This window comes from Halyomorpha halys, unplaced genomic scaffold (assembly GCF_000696795.3).
Source record: "Halyomorpha halys isolate HHAL.00 unplaced genomic scaffold, Hhal_1.1 Scaffold2318.1, whole genome shotgun sequence".
NCBI lineage: Eukaryota > Metazoa > Arthropoda > Insecta > Hemiptera > Pentatomidae > Halyomorpha > Halyomorpha halys.
In genome coordinates this window covers 57,551-78,524 of record NW_027107243.1, presented here as the reverse complement: position 1 = coordinate 78,524, position 20,974 = coordinate 57,551, and the positions used below count along the sequence as shown (strand labels likewise).

The window sequence follows — 20,974 nt, the reverse complement described above, 5'->3', positions numbered from 1 at the left end:
GGAGGCGAGCGGAGGAGGAAGGAAGAAGACAGGAGGAAATCTGAGGTGCGTACCAGTGAAGAGGCGGTCGCTTGTTGGTGAGTTGCAGCGTTGAAGGAAAGCGTGGCGGTCTCTCTACCATCTGAGTAAGGAGGAGTGAGGTGCCTTATCGACACCGGGAGTTCAAACACCATCTTGTGCAGTGGAGCGTTGGAGAGGCTGAGGAAAAATAGTCGTTGGGTCAGAAGGAGGTCGGTTTCCTGGACATGTCATCTCGAAGGACGGCGTTAAACCCGATGTCCACCAAGTGGAGGCACATCAACGAATGGCAGTCCATAGAGATATTAAGGTGATCAGGTGGCTGCTGGGGGCCCTTAATTACTACAGGCGATTTGTGCCTGAGATGGCGGAACAGTTGGTCCCCCCGAACAACCTCTTAAAAAAGGGTAGCAAAATAGTAATGACGCCAGCCATGGAAAACAACATCAAGCGTTGTGTGGAGCGGCTACAATGAGAACCGGTACTGGCGTTCCCAGACTTCAGCAAGCAGTTCACGATCACGACGGACGCCAGCGAATACGCGTTGGGGGCAGTGCTTTCGGAGGATAGTGAGAAGGGAGAACGTCCAGTGGCATACGGAAGCAGGAAGTTGACGGACGCAGTATCGCGTTACAGTGCCCTAGTGCGCGAACTATTAGGAATTGTATGGGCGGTGGAGCACTTCCGACCGTGAATCATCGCGTTGTGAGCGAGACGTTACAAGCCCTAAAGCGTCGCTATTTTTGGTGGGGTATAAATAAGACGGTCCAGGAAGTTATAGGAGCTTGCGACATATGCCTTAGTACAAAGTACGACCGCCACCCGCCTAAGGCCGTGCAATAGGAGACACCCACTGCATTGGAACCGCCTAGTGACATCCAAATCGACTGTTTTAGATGGAAAGGGTTCAAGTGGATAACTGTCATCGACCTCTTTATTAAAGTGGCCATGGCAGATCTGGCCCAAGATAGGACAGCGGAGGCAGTTATTGGCGCGCTTAGGACATGGTTCCAATTTTATGGTAAGGGCGATAGCCGCGTATATTCACTCCATCCATACAACTACGGGGTTTTCACCGTTTGAAGTTCTCTTTGGCCTGCAAGGGAGACGTAGGAACTTTATAGACACGGCGGAGGCTACTGGGGAAATTGTAAATCACGGGATTGTTATGCGTAAGTTGTGGGAAAAAGCGAGAGGGAGAATTTTGGGTCAAGAGACCAATGCCCAGTGGTGCCCAAGTCGCAACTTCAGTGTTTTAGGGGAAGGAAAAAAAGTAGTCATTAGTGGACATTTACTATGGTTTGAGTTCGCACCACTGGCCATGAATTGGCAAAGCAATATAAATGCAGTGTTTATTTTTGTATCCATTTTTACAGGAATTAATAGCTTACTCCAAACATTAAAAATCCTTCCCACTAATGTAAAAGTAGGGACAGGCAGAGCAAGATGGAGAAGTAGTAAAAATCGGAGAGTTATCCAGCACATCAATTTGGATGCCACACTAGGCACTCTAAAGTCCAACAAGGCCTCAGAGTCAGAAATGCAGGATTCGAAAATTTCTTTAGATCGTTTCATCATAACGGGACACCAAGCTTCAATACTAGCTCAACTCTTATTTATTATAGGAAGATTGTTGATTGAGCATGTGTATAGATGAATGGAATATGGTCCGGGTGCGGTAAAAAAAAAACTCAAATAGTAGAATTATACTATTTTATTGAGCCAATGTTTCGCCCCACGATGCAATGTAAACATAGTAAAAAAAATATTTAAATTAGGTGAACAATAAATGGTAATATACAATGTGAATATAATGGTGGGATACAATGTGTATAAGTAATTAAGAAACAAAATATACCAAATGAGCGGGGATACAAAAAAGTATAAAATATAATAAAAAATTAATAATAAAGTAATTAATGTAAGTACACTTAAGAAGATAACACATGAATATAAATTAAAATATAGATACATGAATATAAATGAAACAGGAAGGATAGTGAATATAAAAATTTAAAAAATATATATATATTAAAAAAATGTGAGAATTTAGAAAAACAAGAATAAAAGATGTGACAAGAAAATGGGCTTCTGAGATGCAGAGAAAAAAATTATGAGGATTTTATAATGTTGAAAATGTGTCGATATGTAAGAGAGATGCAGTCTTATCAACTTTATGATTGACGGAATTCTCAGTCAAATTTATGTAAATGGACTCTGAGGTGAGACGTTTGGTGTGGTTGGGGACAGTGGCAAGAATGGAAGGATTGTCGAAATTAAAAATATGATTCAGGTTTAATGTGTGTTCGGATAATTTAGATGCAAGTGGATTACAGGAATTGATGGAAGTTTTGTGCTGGGAAATGCGGTTCTTAAGTTGTTTTTTAGTTTCGCCGATATAGAAGGAATTGCAGCATGGGGTTGAACAGGGTATCCGGTAAACCACATTGTAAGAAAGGAATAGGGTCTTTCAATTTGGAATAAAGATAGGAAATTTTATTGTGGGACTTCAAGCCAAGACGTAGGGTGGGAATAGTGGATCTTAAAGATTTTTGAATTTTATCGGAAAGAATGGGGATATACGGAAGCGACCTGTACTGAAAAAGTGGTGGAGTGGGTTGAGAAGGGTTGAGGACAGGAGGGATTGGAGTAACACGGTTAATGTAAGAATCGAGTAATTTGTTAGTAATTTTCGGAGGGAAATTGTTGTTAAATAGGATCTGTTTAATACGTTGTATGTTGGTCTGGTGGTATTGAGGGTCAGAAAGAGAAAAGGATCGGTGGATAAGGTTCTTAGCAACATTAATAATTTGGTGATAAGGGTTTTGAGAAAAAATAGTTGAGGAGTCTACCTGAATAAGTGGGTTTGGTATACCAATTAGTGGATAGGGAGCCATCGGAATTTCTGATAGTAGGTCAAGAAAAGGGAGGGAATGGTCAATTTCACCTTCAACAGTAAACCGAAGACGAGGGTGGTAGGAGTTAAAGGCCGATAGGATTTCGGGGATTCTGTCAGGATTGAGGACCAGGAAGAGATCGTCCACGTACTTTTTAATGAAAATTATGTCTTGTGAGAAGAGAGGTATTATATAGTCGAGAAGGTCATTAAGAACAATATTAGATATATCTGGAGGAAGGCAGTTACCCATCGCAAGTCCGTTAATTTGGTGGTAAAATTTATCTTGAAAATTCAGGTGACCAGAAACACAGCAAAGTTCAGAAATGAAGTGAAGCAGAAAGAAATGAAGTGAGGTTAAGAGTGGTATACGAGAAAGCTCTATGTCTTCTTCAGAAAGACAGACGGACGATCTTTTTAGTATTTCTGAAGAAGACAGGGAGCTTTCTCGTATGCGCACTTGTAACATTATTTGGTGGCATTTAGTGGCACAGTGCCCTCGTACAAAATGTTATGAGTGTAGAAACGAAGGGCATATGGCGAGGCATTGCCCGTATCTATTCAGGCGGAGGAATGCGAACCAGGCCGAACCCATGGAAATGAATGCACAGAGAGTTCTAGATGAAGAACCAACAGCTGGAACACGAAGACTTTTGATGACGCCGCGTTCACTTTAATGCTAGAGGAGGAGTGTGTATTGAAAGGGTCAGCCATAACCCGTTCAAGGCCTGGCAAACATCATTCCTCAGTGTACTGGTGGACGGATACTATTGACAATCTTCGCCGGTGTTGCAACCAAGCAAGAAGACGTTACCAGCGAGCGAGACGTCTAACGGAGTTTTCAGTGCTTCAAGAAGTGTTCAAGAGAGCTAGAAGGAACCTCCGACAAGCCATCCTCTGGCAAGGCACCAGGATTGGACGGATTTCCTAATGTAGCTCTGAAGAAGGTGGCTCTCAGGAAACAGCCGGATCTTTTTATCGATCTCTTCAATTCGTGCATTCGTGAAAGCTCAATTCCGAAACCTTGGTAGTGACAGCGACTCGTACTTATTCCAAAGAGTAAGGGAAGACTGGAAGACCCGTCAACCCATCGTCCAATTTGCTTAGGGCCTCTTCTGTGGAATGTCATGTACGACGCAATCTTTAAATTAACATTAAAATCACTATAGCTAGTAGCTCCCCTAACCAGACATAATTCACCTAATAAACAAGAAAATTATGAACTTTTCCACTTACCCCAACTTTTACCATTGTGATTAATTTTTGGAAATCACCAGATAGATGAATCACAATTATTTTAAAAATTCCAATGAGCCAACCACCATATTTAACATACAATGAATTCGTTCTGGGCGAATATATTACAGATGGGCAGTATATTACAGATACTGTTGGTAACAATAGGCGTTCTGTCTTCCAATGTATGGCCCTGATTGAAAGAGACAAAACTACGAACAGATCGTAGAAACCTAAAAGATAAAAGCTCTCTTCATTTCTATTGTATCTAAGTCAGTATCTTATATTTATCGGAACAGGATTTCGGATGAATATGTGTTTGATTGTTGGAGATTAATAAATTCATATTGCTGAATGTGTCAGGGGATTTGTATTATCAGATATAGTTCTATATTATGAAATACCTTAAGAAAAACTGTTAATTCCTTAATATCCGGTTCATTTTTATAAATTTATTATTTTAAACACTAATCATTGAAGGTTCAATTCACTTTTGTTAAATGTTAGACAAGATTAATACTCATTTAAAAATTTTTTTATGAGAATTCTAAGTTCTTTATCGAATTGTTTATAAATTTTGTATAATTTACAATGGGAATATAACTTGGATAATTTGAAGATCTTTTTCAATTTTTTAAACCAGGGGAAAAATGAGTTGGAAAAGTGGCTAGAGTGCTGAACCAATACATTTTATTCAATAAATTTATTTCTAAGATACAAAAATATCTCATATACACAAAAAATGAGAAGAATATAATTAAGTAATTAATTAAGTTAATTGATCTCAATAGTTTAAGGAATGTTTATTTTCTTCTGTAAAATTAGTATTATGTAAGATATGTCACTGTCCAATCAAAGCAGTGATATCCATTCTGGACACCCTGTGAATAAAAATATAAGTAATAAAAATTATTTTTTATTTTTTAAATTTTACTAAAGAGGTTGCAGTTTTAATTATTTAGATATCTCTTTTTCACCTAGGATATTCCAGGAATAATGTCTCTTCCTCTTTAACTTTTATAATTTAATATTTATATAAATAAGTATATTCACAATTGCATTGAATTTAAATCTAAAATTTAATAAAAAAAATTAACATCAATTATAATTTACTTATTATGAAAAAAAATATTTTCTATGCTGTAATTGAACACTTGGCTATAAATGATTAATTATTACAAGTTCTTATTACTATAGGGCCATAGGTCCCCCTATTCACAGCCAGCAATGTCCATAAATTATTCAATAAATTGATTAAGATCATTAATTGGAATATTAATAATTCCATATCCATTTTGAACATTACCAAACGGGAATAAAATGATAATTAATTTAATAATAACAAAATTACATAACGAATTTAAATTATTGCTAGGATTAAATTCTAAAGGAATAACCTTAATAACAGTGTCTTTATTGATATTTATTTTAATAAATAACTTTATAGGATTAATACCTTACATTTTTACTAGAACAAGACATTTAACTTTCTCTTTAACTATAGCCTTACCTTTATGACTGTCTATAATACTATTTGGATGATTTAAAAAGACTAATATAATATTTACCCAGTTAGTTCCTAGTGGAACACCAAGAGTACTAATACCTTTCACAGTATTAATTGAAACAATTAGTAATATTATTCATCCAGGAAGATTAGCAGTACGATTAACTGCTAATATAATTGCAGGTCACCTATTAATAAGTTTATTAGGAAATAAATCAACTGATATTAACAATAAAATATTGTCAATTATTATTATCATTCAAATAATATTAATATTATTTGAAGCTGCAGTAGCAATTATTCAAGCATATGTATTTTCAGTTTTAACAACATTATATACTAGAGAAGTTATAAATTAATAATATGAAAATACAAAAAAACCATCCCTATCACTTAGATGACTATAGACCATGACCTTTAACATGATACATTGGAGGAATAACATTAACCTCAGGAATAGTTTTATGATTCCATAAAAATGATATGTACTTATTCTTTTTAGGTACAATTATTATTGCAATAACCATAATTCAATTATGACAAAATATTATTCCAGAATCAACATTCCAAGGACATCACACAATTAAAGTAACAAATGGATTAAAAATTGGAATAATTCTATTTATTATTTCAGAAGTATTTTTCTTTATCTCATTCTTCTGAGGATTTTTCCATAGAAGATTATCACCTACAATTGAAATTGGTATAACATGACCTCCAAAAGGTATTATAGTTTTCAACCCTATAGAAATTCCATTACTTAATACTATAATCCTATTATGTTCAGGTATAACAGTTACATGAGCACATCACAGAATTATAAGAAATAAACATTCAGAAACAACAAAGAGACTAATAATAACAGTTATATTAGGAATTTATTTTACCATTCTTCAAGCATCTGAATATAAAGAAGCCAGATTCTGTACTAGAGATTCAATTTATGGATCATGCTTCTTTATAGCTACAGGATTCCATGGAATTCATGTAATTATTGGAACTTTATTCCTACTAACATGCCTACTACGACATATAAAATGTCACTTTTCTATAAATCATCATTTTGGATTCGAAGCAGCAGCATGATACTGACACTTTGTAGACGAACTTTGACTATTCCTTTACATTTCACAATTTACTGATGAGGTAGATAATTTTATCCTTCTAGTATAAATAAATATATTTGACTTCCAATCAAAAGATCTAAAGAAAAACTGGGGGGGGGGGGAAAATATATGTAATTATTTGATCAATAGGAGTAGCATTAACAGTATCAATTTTTTAAATAATTTTATGCACATTAATTTAAAAAACATCTAAAAAAGATCGAAAAAAAATATCCCCATTTGAATGTGGATTTGGTCCAAAAAGATCGGCACGATCTCCTTTCTCTATTCAATTCTTCTTGATTTCAGTCTTATTTTTATTTTTTGATATTGAAATTGCTATTATATTACCAATCAATTTAACATTAAAATTAAGCATAGCTAAAATATGAATTATAACAATTTCAGTATTTGTATTTATTCTAATTATAGGATTATACCTTGAATGAAAAAATGGAATATTAGAATGGGCTAAATAAAATCAGGGGTTGTAGTTATAAAATATAACATTTCATTTGCAATTAAAAAATACTAATCAATTAGTCTACCTCACTTAAGGTAATGAAGTAAAACTTTACATTTAATTTCGACCTAAAATTAGGACATTATCCATTACCTAAATTAATTGAATCCAAAATTGAGGCCTTTCATTGTTAATGAAAAAATTGATTATTTTAATAATCCAATTAAAAGGAAATGAAGAATCTAAAAGAAGCCGCTAACTATCTTTTAAAGCGGTTAAAATCCGTTTTCCCTTATTTATATAGTTTAATATAAAACCCTTTATTTTCAATAAAGAAACAAGATTTATCTTTATAAATAATTACTTGAAAGGAATTTATTTCTATATTAACTTCTTCACAATTAAACTTTAAATTTAAGTTATTCAAGTAAATTAACTAAACTAATAACATAAAAAAGAAAATAACAATAAAACTAATTAAATAAATTTTAACATTATTTATTTGATAAATACCATAAAAAGAATTAAAATAATTAATTAAATTTAAAAGAGAATTTGAAACCAAAAATTCCCCTCACCTAGAATTTATAAAAGAAGATCTAATCCTAGAAAAAATAAATGACTTATTATAAATTAAGTAAGTTCTAAAAAAAGGTATAAATCATATGTAACTAAGGAATTCAATTGTATAATTAAAAATTAAACCAAAAATATTATCATAAATCCCTATTAAAGATATAACATAACCAAATCAACAACCTAGTAAAATAAAAATTAAAGGTAATAATTTAATAAGAATAGGAAAACAAACAAAAAAGGGATAAGGAAAAAATAATCAAAACAAAAAAACTTCCTCCAACTACTGATAAAAAAGTTAATAATAATAAAGAATAAAGCATTAAGTTATCCTCAAAAAAATTAGAATGAGATATTGAACCATTATAGCCTCTAAAACAAAAATAAATTAAACAAAAACTATAACTAACAGTTAAACCAATAAATACATAAAATAACAAAAAGATATAAATATTATAATAATTAAATATTAAATATTCCAAAATTATATCTTTTCTATAAAATCCAGACAAAAAAGGAAACCCACAAAGGGATAAATTAGAAATACAAAAACAAGAACAAGTAAAAGGTAAACAATTAACTAAATTACCTATGTGACGAATACCTTGACTATCATTTATATTATGAATAATAATACCAGCACATAAAAACATTAAAGCTTTATAAAAAGCATGGGATAATATATGAAAATAAGAAATAGACCGAATAAGTAAATAAACACCTGCAGTTGCCAAAGTTGAAGAATGAACTAATGCAGAAACAGGAGTAGGAGCTGCCTAAAAAGGAATTTCAGCACTTTTAGTAAAAGCTGATAATGTTAATAAATATATTAGTCGTAAAGAAGTATAATTATCTATAAATCTTAAATAATAAATATAATTTCATCTACCTATATTAAATAATCAAGAAATTCTAATTAAAATAAAAATATCACCAATATGATTTCTTAAAATTGTTAATATACCTGCATTATAAGATTTAAAATTCTGATAATAAATAACTAAACAATAAGATACTAAACCTAATCCATCTCAACCTAATAAAATTCTCACTAAATTAGAACTAATAATCAAAAATATTATTGACAAAACAAATAACAAAACAATAAACAAGAATCGTAACTTAAATAAATCAGCATTTATATAAGAAGAACTATACAAAATTACTATAGAAGAAATACATAAAACCCCTCCCATAAAAATAAAAGATATTCAATCTAAATATATAGACATAGGTTAACCTTACAGAATTTAATGAAATTAATTCCCAATCCAAAAACAAAGAATAATTATTTAATAAAAAAAATAATCCAAAATAAAACAATAACAAACCACTTAATAGTAAGATTAACGATCAATACTTATAAAAAATAATAAAAATGGATCCAGAGATTACATCACCAATAATATCACAAATTATTATTCTTTGCTTTAAACTATCATAGATCCTTAAAAAAGCAAAGCAAAAATAACGAACTTAAAAAATATTATATTCAAAGGAATAAAATGAAATAATAATAATATATATTCCCGAATATTAACAGAATCCATAAATGATAAACCTCTATAAATATTACCGTGCTGAGTAAAAGAAAAAATATAAATTCTATAGCAACAACATATAAAAGATAAAATAGACAAAAGAATAAAAGTTATATAATCTCAAGAAATAATAGAATTAATCAAATAAACCCCTAAAAGATTTAATGAGGAAGGGGAAGATATATTATTACAACAAAATAAAAACCAAAATATTGATAATCTAGGTATTATTAATATATAACCCTTATTATTGATCCTTTGATATCTCATATAGCCTTTGATCCTCGCTTCAAATAAAGATATCATTTTAAGCGAGAGGTTCTCAATAGGTTCCATTGCAACAGAAAATAAATAAAAATAACATCCCAGCATTCTACTCATGATCATTACCAGTTTCCGTGCAAATGTAACAGAAACAATGTTTGTAGTATCTTCGATAATATTATTCCAATAAAGATCTAAAAAAAAATACACCATTTCTCAAATGAGCCTCTAGAATTGTCGGGAATATACAGCGCTCAGGTTATAGTAAAAAATTCTAAAAGAACCTCCCAAAATTCCAGTTTTAACAAAATAAGATTGAAAAGTTCCGCATGTAATAGGTACCTTTGCTAATAATAATCAACATTTTCGAACGGAAACGTTTTAGGACGTAAAACATACAACAGAAGGAGTACACGAAATGTTAGCACAAATTTTTAATAAAAAATGTTTTTGATGAATCTATATTGAAAAATATTTAAGAATTTATTTTATTCAATAGGCCATAGGAACGGAGAAAAAACGAATAAAAAACTCTTAAATTCCTTAGGAAAAAATTAAATATTAAAAGCTGATCAGTTTAAATCAAAGAAATCTAAAAAATTGTAAAATCGTTTTTTGACCGTCGGTAATTAATAAAAAAGAAGAAAGTCCGGATGCAATAAAAAATAACTCAAAAAGTAAAAAGAAATTTATTACAAGTCTCTTTGCAGCGCTGACAAAGGTATAAATATTTAAAAATTGTGACATGATAAAATAATATGATAGCATGAAATAATATTCAACTAAAGAGGGGCTGAAAAATAATGTAAAAAAACAAAATAAAAATGAACAAAATAAATTAAGAAAAATACTAACAATTTGTCAGTCAGGATCAATCAATGTTAGAACTAAATTTAGGTGACGTATCGGAACTCTATTCTTTGCATAGTCATACCTAACAATGAAAAATCACATCCCATTTTTTTGTATATTATTATTTTTTTTTTTATAAGTCAAAAATATAACATGTTACTCTAACCTAATAAATACATAAGACATAATTACCAACACTAAATATAAATAGATAAAATACAAAAATAAAATAACAGACCTACTACCTGCTAGAAAGAACAGTTAGGTGTTCTCAAACCCAAAACGCACCTCACCTCCATTTCAACCCTATTCAGTTCTAGCACATACCTCAAGTTAGTTGTAGCATAGCAATATAATAGACAATACCAAATAATATGTAATAATACTAACTGTAATAGGCAATTCTAATTAATATTTTTAATAAGATATATATATTACTTAAGATTTAATTGTAGTAGTTATTAATGATAAACTAACTATATACATTTAGTTTTTTATTAATTAGCTGAAGAAATTTTTTGTTCTAGGAAACTTTTTTTTTAGGTCATGACATGCAAACAATAAAGTCGCGAAACGTCGTCAATAAATAGTTGTATTATTGACTGATATTTTTTTTAATTTTATTGTTTCCGATGATATATCAGACATGAAGGCTTTTTGGTATCCCACAGTTTTGGTGTAAAATATTTGTAAAGCAAGATTTACTAATAATAGTTTACTACTAATATTATAGTAAAAGAACCATGTCTATATCATTGTTCAAAGTAGAGATTTAAAATAAAGCAGTTTCTTGTTGTCCTATTTATTTATATATTTTTCATTAGCTTTTAAGGCCCTAGTATTAAACGGTTGGATACATAATTTTTTTTTAAATGTAGAAATCATAAAAATCAATTAGTGCACTTGTAAGCTATCAATTATATAGCAAAACATAAACATATTGTATAATTTGTAAATAATATTGGGAGTGACTCATCGAGGAATGTTCTTGTAGCAGTTAGTAGTTGAAGCTAAGATAATACTATGGATACTGGGCTGGAATCGGATCGACAACTTTAATTAAAGTCACAACTGTCGAAAATCGGCCGCTTCTAATTTACATTAAATTATCATAATCTAATCAAGGAAGTCTAGTGGAAAATTTACGTATCGGGTATTTCTATAGAGAAAAAGGGTAAATTATGGGTAAAAAGCGTCTTAAGGTTTTCGAAAATGAAGTATTACGCAAAATATTCGGACCAAAAAAGGATGAATTAATGGGAGAATTTAGAAGATTACACAACGCTGAATTAAGGGGCCTACACCTGGTAAATATAATTCAAGTTATAGCATTGCGGCGTATAAGATGGGCATGTAAGGTTGTAGGGCTTAGTAACGAGCGGTCCCTAAAATGTGAATTAACACTGAACCAACGGGTAAACGTCCGAGGGGTAGACCGAAATGTACAGGGAGGATAGCGTGAAAACTGATTTAGTAGAATTGGGTTCGGAGGGGCATCACTGGAAGGATGCATGCAGAGAGCGTTTGGTGGTATCGGAATCGAACCTTCGGGTTCGTTAGGCCTTTATTATCATTATAATTATTATTGGTAAAAAGAAATAATATAATGCAGCTGAAAAAAACCAATAATTATTTTTTATACAAATTCACTAATCAACCTGAGATCGAAAGGTAATATTCAGAACTAATTCTACGTGTGTCTAGGAGGCTGATCCTAAAAATATTTGTCAATTGTTAATTTGTGCATCAAATATTTTGAGCGTACGGCTTACCAGATTTTTAAGTTAGAATCCATGATAGCTCAAATTATTCGATAATAACACATGATTATTTCGAAACAAGAGGTTTGGTGGATTCCCATTTTTACTCTTAAAAGTCACGTTTCTAAATTCATGATCTGCGTATGATTTATCATTTGGATTACCCGAGAATTAAAGATAACATTCAGATTATATTTTACTGCCCCGATTTTCTTAAATATTGATAAAGCCAAGATGGTATTACAACAGTTCTAATATTCGTCTTAACACCATGATGACGATTTTGGTTTTCCTTGCTTCAGGTGCAGTACTAAGTTCGTGTACAGAGGAGGGACTCGAACATAAACCAGAAGAACCGGCTTCAATTTTAAGAAAAATGGATTTCACACATGAAATTATCTGTAAGAGAATTGAAAAGCATTTAAATTGAAATTGGAAGTAGGGAGTTTATATTGAGTGTGTGTGTGTGAACGTTCAAACTGATGTTTACAATTTATTTCTATGACGAATCAATTATCTTAAGTTTCCCTAATTTTTACCTAAAGAATGAATTTCAAAATATTTGTTACTTTAAAGTTGATGTTAAGTTATGAATGTTAAAAACCTGAACTTGTAATAATTACTAGAAAAATGGTGAATTTCATTAATTTGTTCCAGTGAAAAGAGCAGTTTTCTTTTCATACACTATATTTCCGATTTAACATGCAATTAACAAACAGTAAACTACTTATGTGGAGCCAGCTTTAGTAAATTTTAAAATTTAAAATCATATATCAAAAATACTTTGGCATGATGGAGGGAAAAAAGTAGTGAGGATTATTTTTTCTTTGATAAAGCACCCGTGGGAATTGGTCTGGAGGGCGGGCGTTAAGATTCATGAAATTTTAAAAGCGGTCTAACCGAATCTAAAGACTACCGTAAAACAATTAGAAAATAACTGTAAAAACCTAGTTAAAAAGGTAATAAAATAACAGCACTAGCACAATACAGCAATTCACAATTCCTAATTTGAAAATATATAATAACAGAAATTTAGAAAATCTATAAATTTATAGTATCTACTATATTAAAAATATTATTGACTTCTGGAAATTCTAAAAATATAAACGTAAATTATGCTGATTTTCCATATCAAACATGGTGGCTCATTTCGATTAAGCATGCCAAAAAACTTGTAAGTCTAATATACCGGAAAAATATATATATCAGTCAGTAATACAACTATATTTAGGTAGCGTTTCATAACTTTATTGTTAGAATAGTCATGATGTAAAAAAACAAGTTATTTGGAACAAATAATTTCATCAACTTATTATTAAAAATTACATGTACATAGTATAATTTATCATTCATAACTATTACAATTAAATTTTTAATAAGTAATATTTTTTATATATAATAAATATATACATTATAATGTAGAAACATAATACTGTCACAATTAAGAGCTTGTGTGGACCCAAAAAAAGATCGACCCTAGGTCGATTTCATAAAGAGTCTATAGATTGTAAGTAATTTTTTTTTTTATTGCTTTTTTATTACTATTACTTCCATCGATTCCAGGAAATATCTTTTAAATGCTCATTGCGGGAAAGAAAAAATATTTTTGTACGTTTTAGTTTTAAATCATCTATAGAGATTGTATATATATATACATTTTTTTTTTCTTATCTCTTTTTTTTGTGTCTGAAGAAGGCATATGTTTTCAAGTATTTTTTTTTGTTTCACTCTTGTATGTATTGTATAAACAGTTTCTTTATTGTTTTTATTATTTTTTTTTAGAATTTTTTTTCAATTAAAGAATTTATTTATTGATAAATATTACTATCTGCCACAATACTGTTGGGCAATAAGTAATAGGGATAATTGATCACATTCATACTAAAAAAAATATCTTTCTAAATATATATAAGTAGAAGGATAAATAAATTGAACATAATCAAACTATGTACATAAAGAAAAAAAATCACAAGTCATATTTACACAGTTATATTTACACTATCGACCTGAGGATCCCTGACCCCTCTCTATCCCCACATGTATGAGGGGTAGAGCAGGACTCTTTGGGATCCCAGTGCATCCCTCGCATAGTACAAGAGCCCTAGAGGAGAAAAAAGGCAGTTATCTCACCCCAATTTTTGATTACTTTTATGAAAACTATGTATAATTAATAGTAAAAATTGATAAGTCCGCCAAGTATAGGCAGGGGGAATAAAAAATGGAGGCAGTTTCAAAGTGATAAAAAACTAATTATTCATTCGGAGATCTATATCTTAAAAAGTAAGAACAACATAAGAAAACCTAAGAGACCGTCATTAAAAGAAGAGTAAATTTGCTAAAATATGAGCCCTAATAGAATTATTTACTTTAAATAGTTTTCGAGATATAGCTTTTTAAAAAGCAACATTTCATAAATAGGACGTACTGAAAGATCAGTAGTTAATGAACTTATTTTAGTGTCATAAACTACTTTATAGCAAGTTAAATTTCCTTTATTTTGGGTGTTGGCAGACATATGTGCGTCTTATGGATCTAGAGATATGTTTTTTTCAAAAATCCAACATTTTATACGAACAACGAGAAATTAATATTTTGTGAGTTTATTTTAAAAAATACTATATGATGAAAACTATTACTCCTACAAAGATGAACACTACTAACTATTTTTTAGACCATTAAACTAGCTTTAATTAGAGCGCTGGTATAAATCTGTACGTCCAATGGTTTCTGAAATGAAGTTTTTCATAAATCAAACTTATTGTCCGAACAACTATAAACCAATTTATTTTAGAAAATATCATGAAAACTACTATTCCTACGAAGGTAAAGCTCATAAACTTTTTTTAGTCCATTAAACTAGCTTTTATTTGAGTGCTAATAGACATCTATACGTTACATAGTTCCTGAGATATAGATTTCTCAATGTAAATTAACTAACTACTAATCTTTCAGTATATTTTAAAGAAATTATGCTTTTTAAAAAGCTATATCTCGAGAACTATTGGACGTAAATAGCTCTTTAGGGTTAATATTTCGGAAAATTTGCTCTTCTTTAAATAATCTTCTCTAAGACTTTGTTGTGTTGTTGGTAGTTTTTAAGATATAGAGCTCCGAATGAAAAATTAGCGTTTTTTTAAGGTTTTGAAACAGCCGCCATTTTTTATTCCCCCATATTTCTTATTTCCTTATACTAGGCAGACTCATTAATTTTGACTATACATAGTTTCAATTAAAGTAATAAAAAATTGGGGTGATATAATTGCCTTTTTATCTTCTCGGCTCTTGCACTATCACTATTTGACCCTCTACTTGAGTGGAGCATCTTGCATATTGCCAAAACTCCAACAGTCGATTTTATTCCAATAAGTCCCATGGCCCCTGTCGTTTCAACCTTCGAAGTGGATTGTAGTGATGGAATTAGTTTGGGAATTAGGGGTGGATTAGGATGATTAGAAAGATTTATATGGAATTTTGTTGTTATTAGGTCCAGGACAAAGGGAATATGAAGGTGTTAGTGTAGTGTTGTGTGAAAATAGGGTGCATTAACTATGGTTCAAAGGATTTTGGATTAAAACCATTGGATACGTTTAGAGTTTGACGACTTAGCTGTTCCTTAAATTTCCGTAGGTCCCAATAGGTCTGAGTATAGTCTTATAAATTAGAAGTTTATTTTCTATTGTGAGATGAAAGGTACTGCTGAGCAGTCGGTATAGATGCCTGAATCGTCTCTTGAGTTCTTGTCTTTTAAGTCTAGTAGATTGGTTATAGGTGAGTGTTTTGTATAAGATTAATACAAGATATCGCTATGTCGGATCTGGATACAGGGATGTTATCAAAAAGAATGGGTGTACAAAAGATGCGGTGGAGGGTAAAAGTCACATGGATGCATTGTGATTCATTAACTTTTAACCTCCATTGGTTGCATCATAGGTGAGATGATTGGATGAGACTGTTACTGGATCAGAATGGGAGCATAGAATGACTGAATTATCGGCTAATCTTGTCAGGAATTGTCGGGATTGATGGGAATGTCATGAAGAGGATGTAGAGGACAGAATCTAAAGCACTGTATTGAGGAACACCTGTATTGACCGGATAGATATAACGACTCTGTGGCCTTGTTTGATTGTCGAGTGCCTATTGATGTGTAGCAAAATTCTGAGATTTAACTTTGGGTAGGATACGTTTTAGGAGGATTTTTTCAAACAATTTTGAGAGGATTGGTAACAAGCTAATAGGTCTACAGAAAGCAGAATTATTAATAATAACAATTTATTGTGGTCATATATACATATATGATAATTCATACTAGAATATAGCCGAATATATAAAAAAAAAACATCATAATAATATTTGGAGACCTTTTCCAATCTGTTTTTAACAATGATATGGAATATATAGCAAGGGAACTCGGGTTTTCGATACAAACACATGTTTAAAGGTCCCCCGAGTACAAAAAATTTAGTCTCGCATTATACTGTACGTTTGTGAATAGCCTGGTTCAAAAACGAAAAATTGTACAAAACTGGAATGATCCATTTAAGAAGGATATGTGTCTTTTACATAGATGTAGCAGCAGATTTTTCAATAAATTTGACTAACCAGAAGTGCTACTTTATAGAATCGATTTTTAATTTTTTTTTTCAAACACCTCGAAAACAATTTTGATTAAACTCACCATATCAACGAAGAATTAAATGGCATTTAATATTAGTTAAGTCTTATCCTTATGGAAATATTCTGACAGGGCTTAAATAATGAATTTTTAAAAAAATAACCCTTTTAAGAACCTTAAACTCTGTTTATTTAAAATAAATTAACATCTGTCATTGTAAGCAATAATGAAAAATAGATAAATAGAAGATATAAAGAATAGTTTTAATACACAAAGGAGAAAAAGGTGAAAGAAAATCCGATTCTAAAGGAAAAAATGGAGACCGACCGATCATTCCCTATTACAGAACCACTTCATTATCTTTTTTTAGAATTGTTGTATTCTTGGCAGGAAGAATACTTATATTCATTTCTACCACGAGATTTACTATAGGAAAATTAAATTCAATAAAGCAATTAATTGTAATTTTTTCGAGGGGTTATTATAAAGATGTAAAATTATCTTAAATCTTTCCTTTTTCTGGTTAGTTTATGTATTTCAACATTAATCGAATTCCGTTCGGAATTTCTACGATAGAAATAGACATATACCTTCATTCAGGTATATGTGCAATTACATGTCCGATTTTTTTATATAAGACAATTTATACAATTTCTTGTATAAATCAGCTATTTTTTAAAATAATTAAATACTGATTCTTATAATAATCGTTTTAGCAATTTCAAAAACTGAGAGAGCGTGCGATCCTAGAAGACAATACTGTTGTACTATCGATCGATATTGCTGCCTCCGTGGCGTTTGGTGTTGTAAATCATTCACGTAAGTATTATGGATTATAATATTTATTTATGTAAATTTATACATACATTTTGAAGTTTAAATTTATATTAGCTTAGTCAATTACATTAGATAATTTTACGTTTACAGCGAGAAAATATATTCTCACCGTTGTTCGCCAGAAATAATAGGTTAAACAAAGCTAACATGCCGTTGGCTGTAACAAAATGTGATCACCAGAACTGGATGAAGACTACTCTAAAGAAGAACGAAATATGATCACCAGAACAAGATGAATATTACTTTAAAGAGAACGAGAAAATAATACAGTGTAATAAATACCCAATTCTGTAAATAATAAATTAACATATTATAGCATACAAAATAAATATTGTAAGAAAAAGAATAAATTATTATTTGAAATGTTAATGTTAATATATGCATCATACAAACTTGCTAAAGACTGTTACTTATTGTATAAGTTATGATGAGTCAGAATAAAAACTTCAAAAAAAAGGGAAAGTGGGACACTAAATAACGCACTTAAGCTCAACTAAGATACTGGTTTATTCTCCTGTGTAATCCAACATATATATAAATTCTGGATTGTTGACATGGGGAGTTTAGGTATTAAGAGTCATAATACCTATGCTCCTTTTATAACTCCCCCCTGCCTGTTTACGAACAATTCCTCGTAAACTACAAAAAAAAAACACAAATAACAGAAAATAAAATACCCTTCTATATTTCCAAAAAAACTAGATAGACACACTTTGACAAAAACTTAACATAACATTTGCTAATTACATAATTTTTTATCTACATACTAAGACTATTTGCTGGGAACCTTAATTGTTCTACATGAATCGTCCGCCTCTTTCTCGGTTCCTGTATATTCTCAATGGTTACCACATTATATTCCCTAATGGTTATCACCCGGAATCAAAATTCCTTGCTCCTATTGAATCCCAAACGGCGGTACAGAACAGTCTCAATTTTAATGTCCCCCATCACATCGCGAAGGTTCAAATTCTGTCTTTTCACTCGCCGACGTTTCTCCCTCTCTATTCGCCCTCTAGCTTTTTCCCACAACTTACGCATAATAATCCCGTGATTTACAATTTTCCCAGTCGCCTCCGCCGTGTCCATAAAGTTCCTACGTCTCCCTTGCAGGCCAAAGAAAACTTCAAACGGTAAAAACGCCGTAGTGGTATGGATGGAGTGAATATAAGCGGCTATCGCCCTTACCATAAAATTGGAACTATGTCCTAAGCGCGCCTATTACTGCCTCCGTTGTCCTATCTTGGGCCAAATGTGCCATGGCCACTTTACTAAAGAGGTCGATGACAGTTATCCACTTGAACCCTTTCCATGTAAAACAGTCGATTTGGATGTCACCGCCTAGTTCCAATGCAGTGGATGTCTCCTCTTGCACGGCCTTAGGCGGGTGGCGGTCGTACTTTGTACTAAGGCATATGTCGCAAGCTCCTATAACTTCCTGGACCGTCTTCTTTATACCCCACCAAAAATAGCGACGCTTCAGGGCTTGTATGGTCTCGGTCACATCGCGATGATTCACGGTCGGAAGTGCTCCACCGCCCATACAATTCCTAATAGTTCGCGCTCTAGGGCACTGTAACGCGATTCTGCGTCCGTCAACTTCCTGCTTCCGTATGCCACTGGACGTTCTCCCTTCTCACTATCCTCCGAAAGCACTGCCCCCAACGCGTATTCGCTGGCGTCCGTCGTGATCGTGAACTGCTTCGTGAACGACGATTTTTCTCAGAATAATTTGAGTCCGAACTGTCTAATACTGTTAAATACGGTCTCCAAATGTGCCCTTTGTTCCCTCTCCGATTTACTGAAAACCAATAAAATGTCCGTATACACTTGACACATGGACGCGTCTATACCCCTAAGAAATTCGTCCATAAGTCTCTGAAAAGTGGTGTGGGCATTCTTCCGTCCAAACGGCATTCGTGTAAACTCGTAGTGGCCACGTTCGAACGTGAATGCCGTTTTTTTTTTGGTCTATTAGATGCATCCTTATCTGATGGTACCCAGCCTTGAGATCCAGAGTACTAAATATCGTTGATCCACCCAACCTATCCAGTATATCGTCCAACCGAGGAATAGGATACCGCTCGTCCACTGTATTCTCGTTTAATTTTCGATAGTCGATGACTGCTCTCTTCTGGTACTTCTCCTTTCGCTCCCCCGCTACTGCTTTCTTTTTCACCGCCCATAAGGGGCTGTTGTAGGGCGAAGTGCTACTGACAATAATGCCATGTTTTCTTAAATTTTCGATTTTCTCCCGTATATGCTCACGTAAAGCCTGTGGGTATCGACGTTCCTTCACATAGGTTACCTTTTCTCGCTTTAACACTATTTCGTGCACCGTCTCCCCCGTTGCCGATAACACCTCCCCCTCTGTAAAGAAGATATCCTCAAACTCCTGTATGATACCCTGCCTCCAATATCCTTCACTACTAATTGCCCCACCCGTACGCTGCTATCCTTTCCTAGTCCCTGACACGGAAATGTGTAACCCCCTATGCTAATATCCCATCGCCCTGCCGTATTCTTAACTCTCGCACCCACTTTACCCAACAAATCACATCCTATAATTGCTTTATATTCCCGAGGCATTTCCTTGACAATATGTACCGTAATCGACTCGGGTAACCACCACAGACTCAACCCTATACTTGCCTCCCCTTCGACGCTACAGGCCCCACCCAGGGTTATTAACTTACACTTACATACCTTCACCTAGGGTGGCTTCTCAACCATCTCCACAACGCCGCAACCATGGCACATCCGATCCTCTCTCCTTACACTTAACTTCGGCTTGCTGCCTTGGTTCAGTCGTCTGTCTCCAGTCCCACTTCTTTCCCTTCCGCTATCTCGAAACTCTCTCTTTCTCCACGAGCTTGGTGCAGCTTTCGGTCGACTGTACGAGACCCTTGTCCAACCGGCCTCTTCGATTCACATCCTAGCTTCCTCTTCCCTCGCGCTAGAGTCTATCATCTCCTGCACGCAGTCTTTGAAAGTGCTATCTCTTCGTTATAAATCGTTCCGTATTATTCGGATGCTCTTAACAAATTATTGTCCTCCCCGTCCAACAGATGTTCTCCTTCTTTTGCCGCTATGCGTGCTATCAGATGGTCGCCACCTTTTATAAAATGGTTTAACTCACCTATCTTATCTTTCCGGTGAATTTATCTAAGTCCGAGACAGCCTTCCTCAAATCCTGCGCTGTCCCACAACACACCTTGATCCATTCTAAGATGGTTCCATGTGCTGCCGCCAAGGTAGTTGTTGGTAATGGTGGCTTGTGACTCAACCATCAACTATAGGAGG

General features: G+C 32.7%; 2 protein-coding genes and 1 long non-coding RNA gene across 3 annotated transcripts in view; all 3 read left to right on the top strand.

Annotated features, from left to right (window-relative positions):
• The window catches only part of LOC106691405 (ATP synthase subunit a-like), a 6,355-nt gene extending 339 nt beyond the window's left edge, over positions 1-6,016 (top strand). The window contains 1 exon segment of the mRNA XM_014437158.2: positions 5,348-6,016. Coding sequence (XP_014292644.1) covers positions 5,348-6,016 — 669 coding nt within the window.
• Positions 6,017-6,206: 190 nt separating this feature from the next.
• LOC106691404 (cytochrome c oxidase subunit 3-like) lies at positions 6,207-6,743 on the top strand (the record flags this gene model as incomplete). The annotated part of the gene is given in 1 exon segment (XM_067045546.1): positions 6,207-6,743. A coding segment is annotated over 1 exon segment (537 nt), but the record flags the coding sequence as incomplete, so codon positions are not given.
• A 5,706-nt stretch (positions 6,744-12,449) lies between these two features.
• On the top strand, positions 12,450-18,040 carry LOC106691406 (uncharacterized). The gene is made up of 3 exons (XR_001344783.2): positions 12,450-12,620; positions 17,551-17,653; positions 17,762-18,040. It is a non-coding gene; the product is annotated as an uncharacterized lncRNA (long non-coding RNA).
• Positions 18,041-20,974: the final 2,934 nt, after the last annotated feature.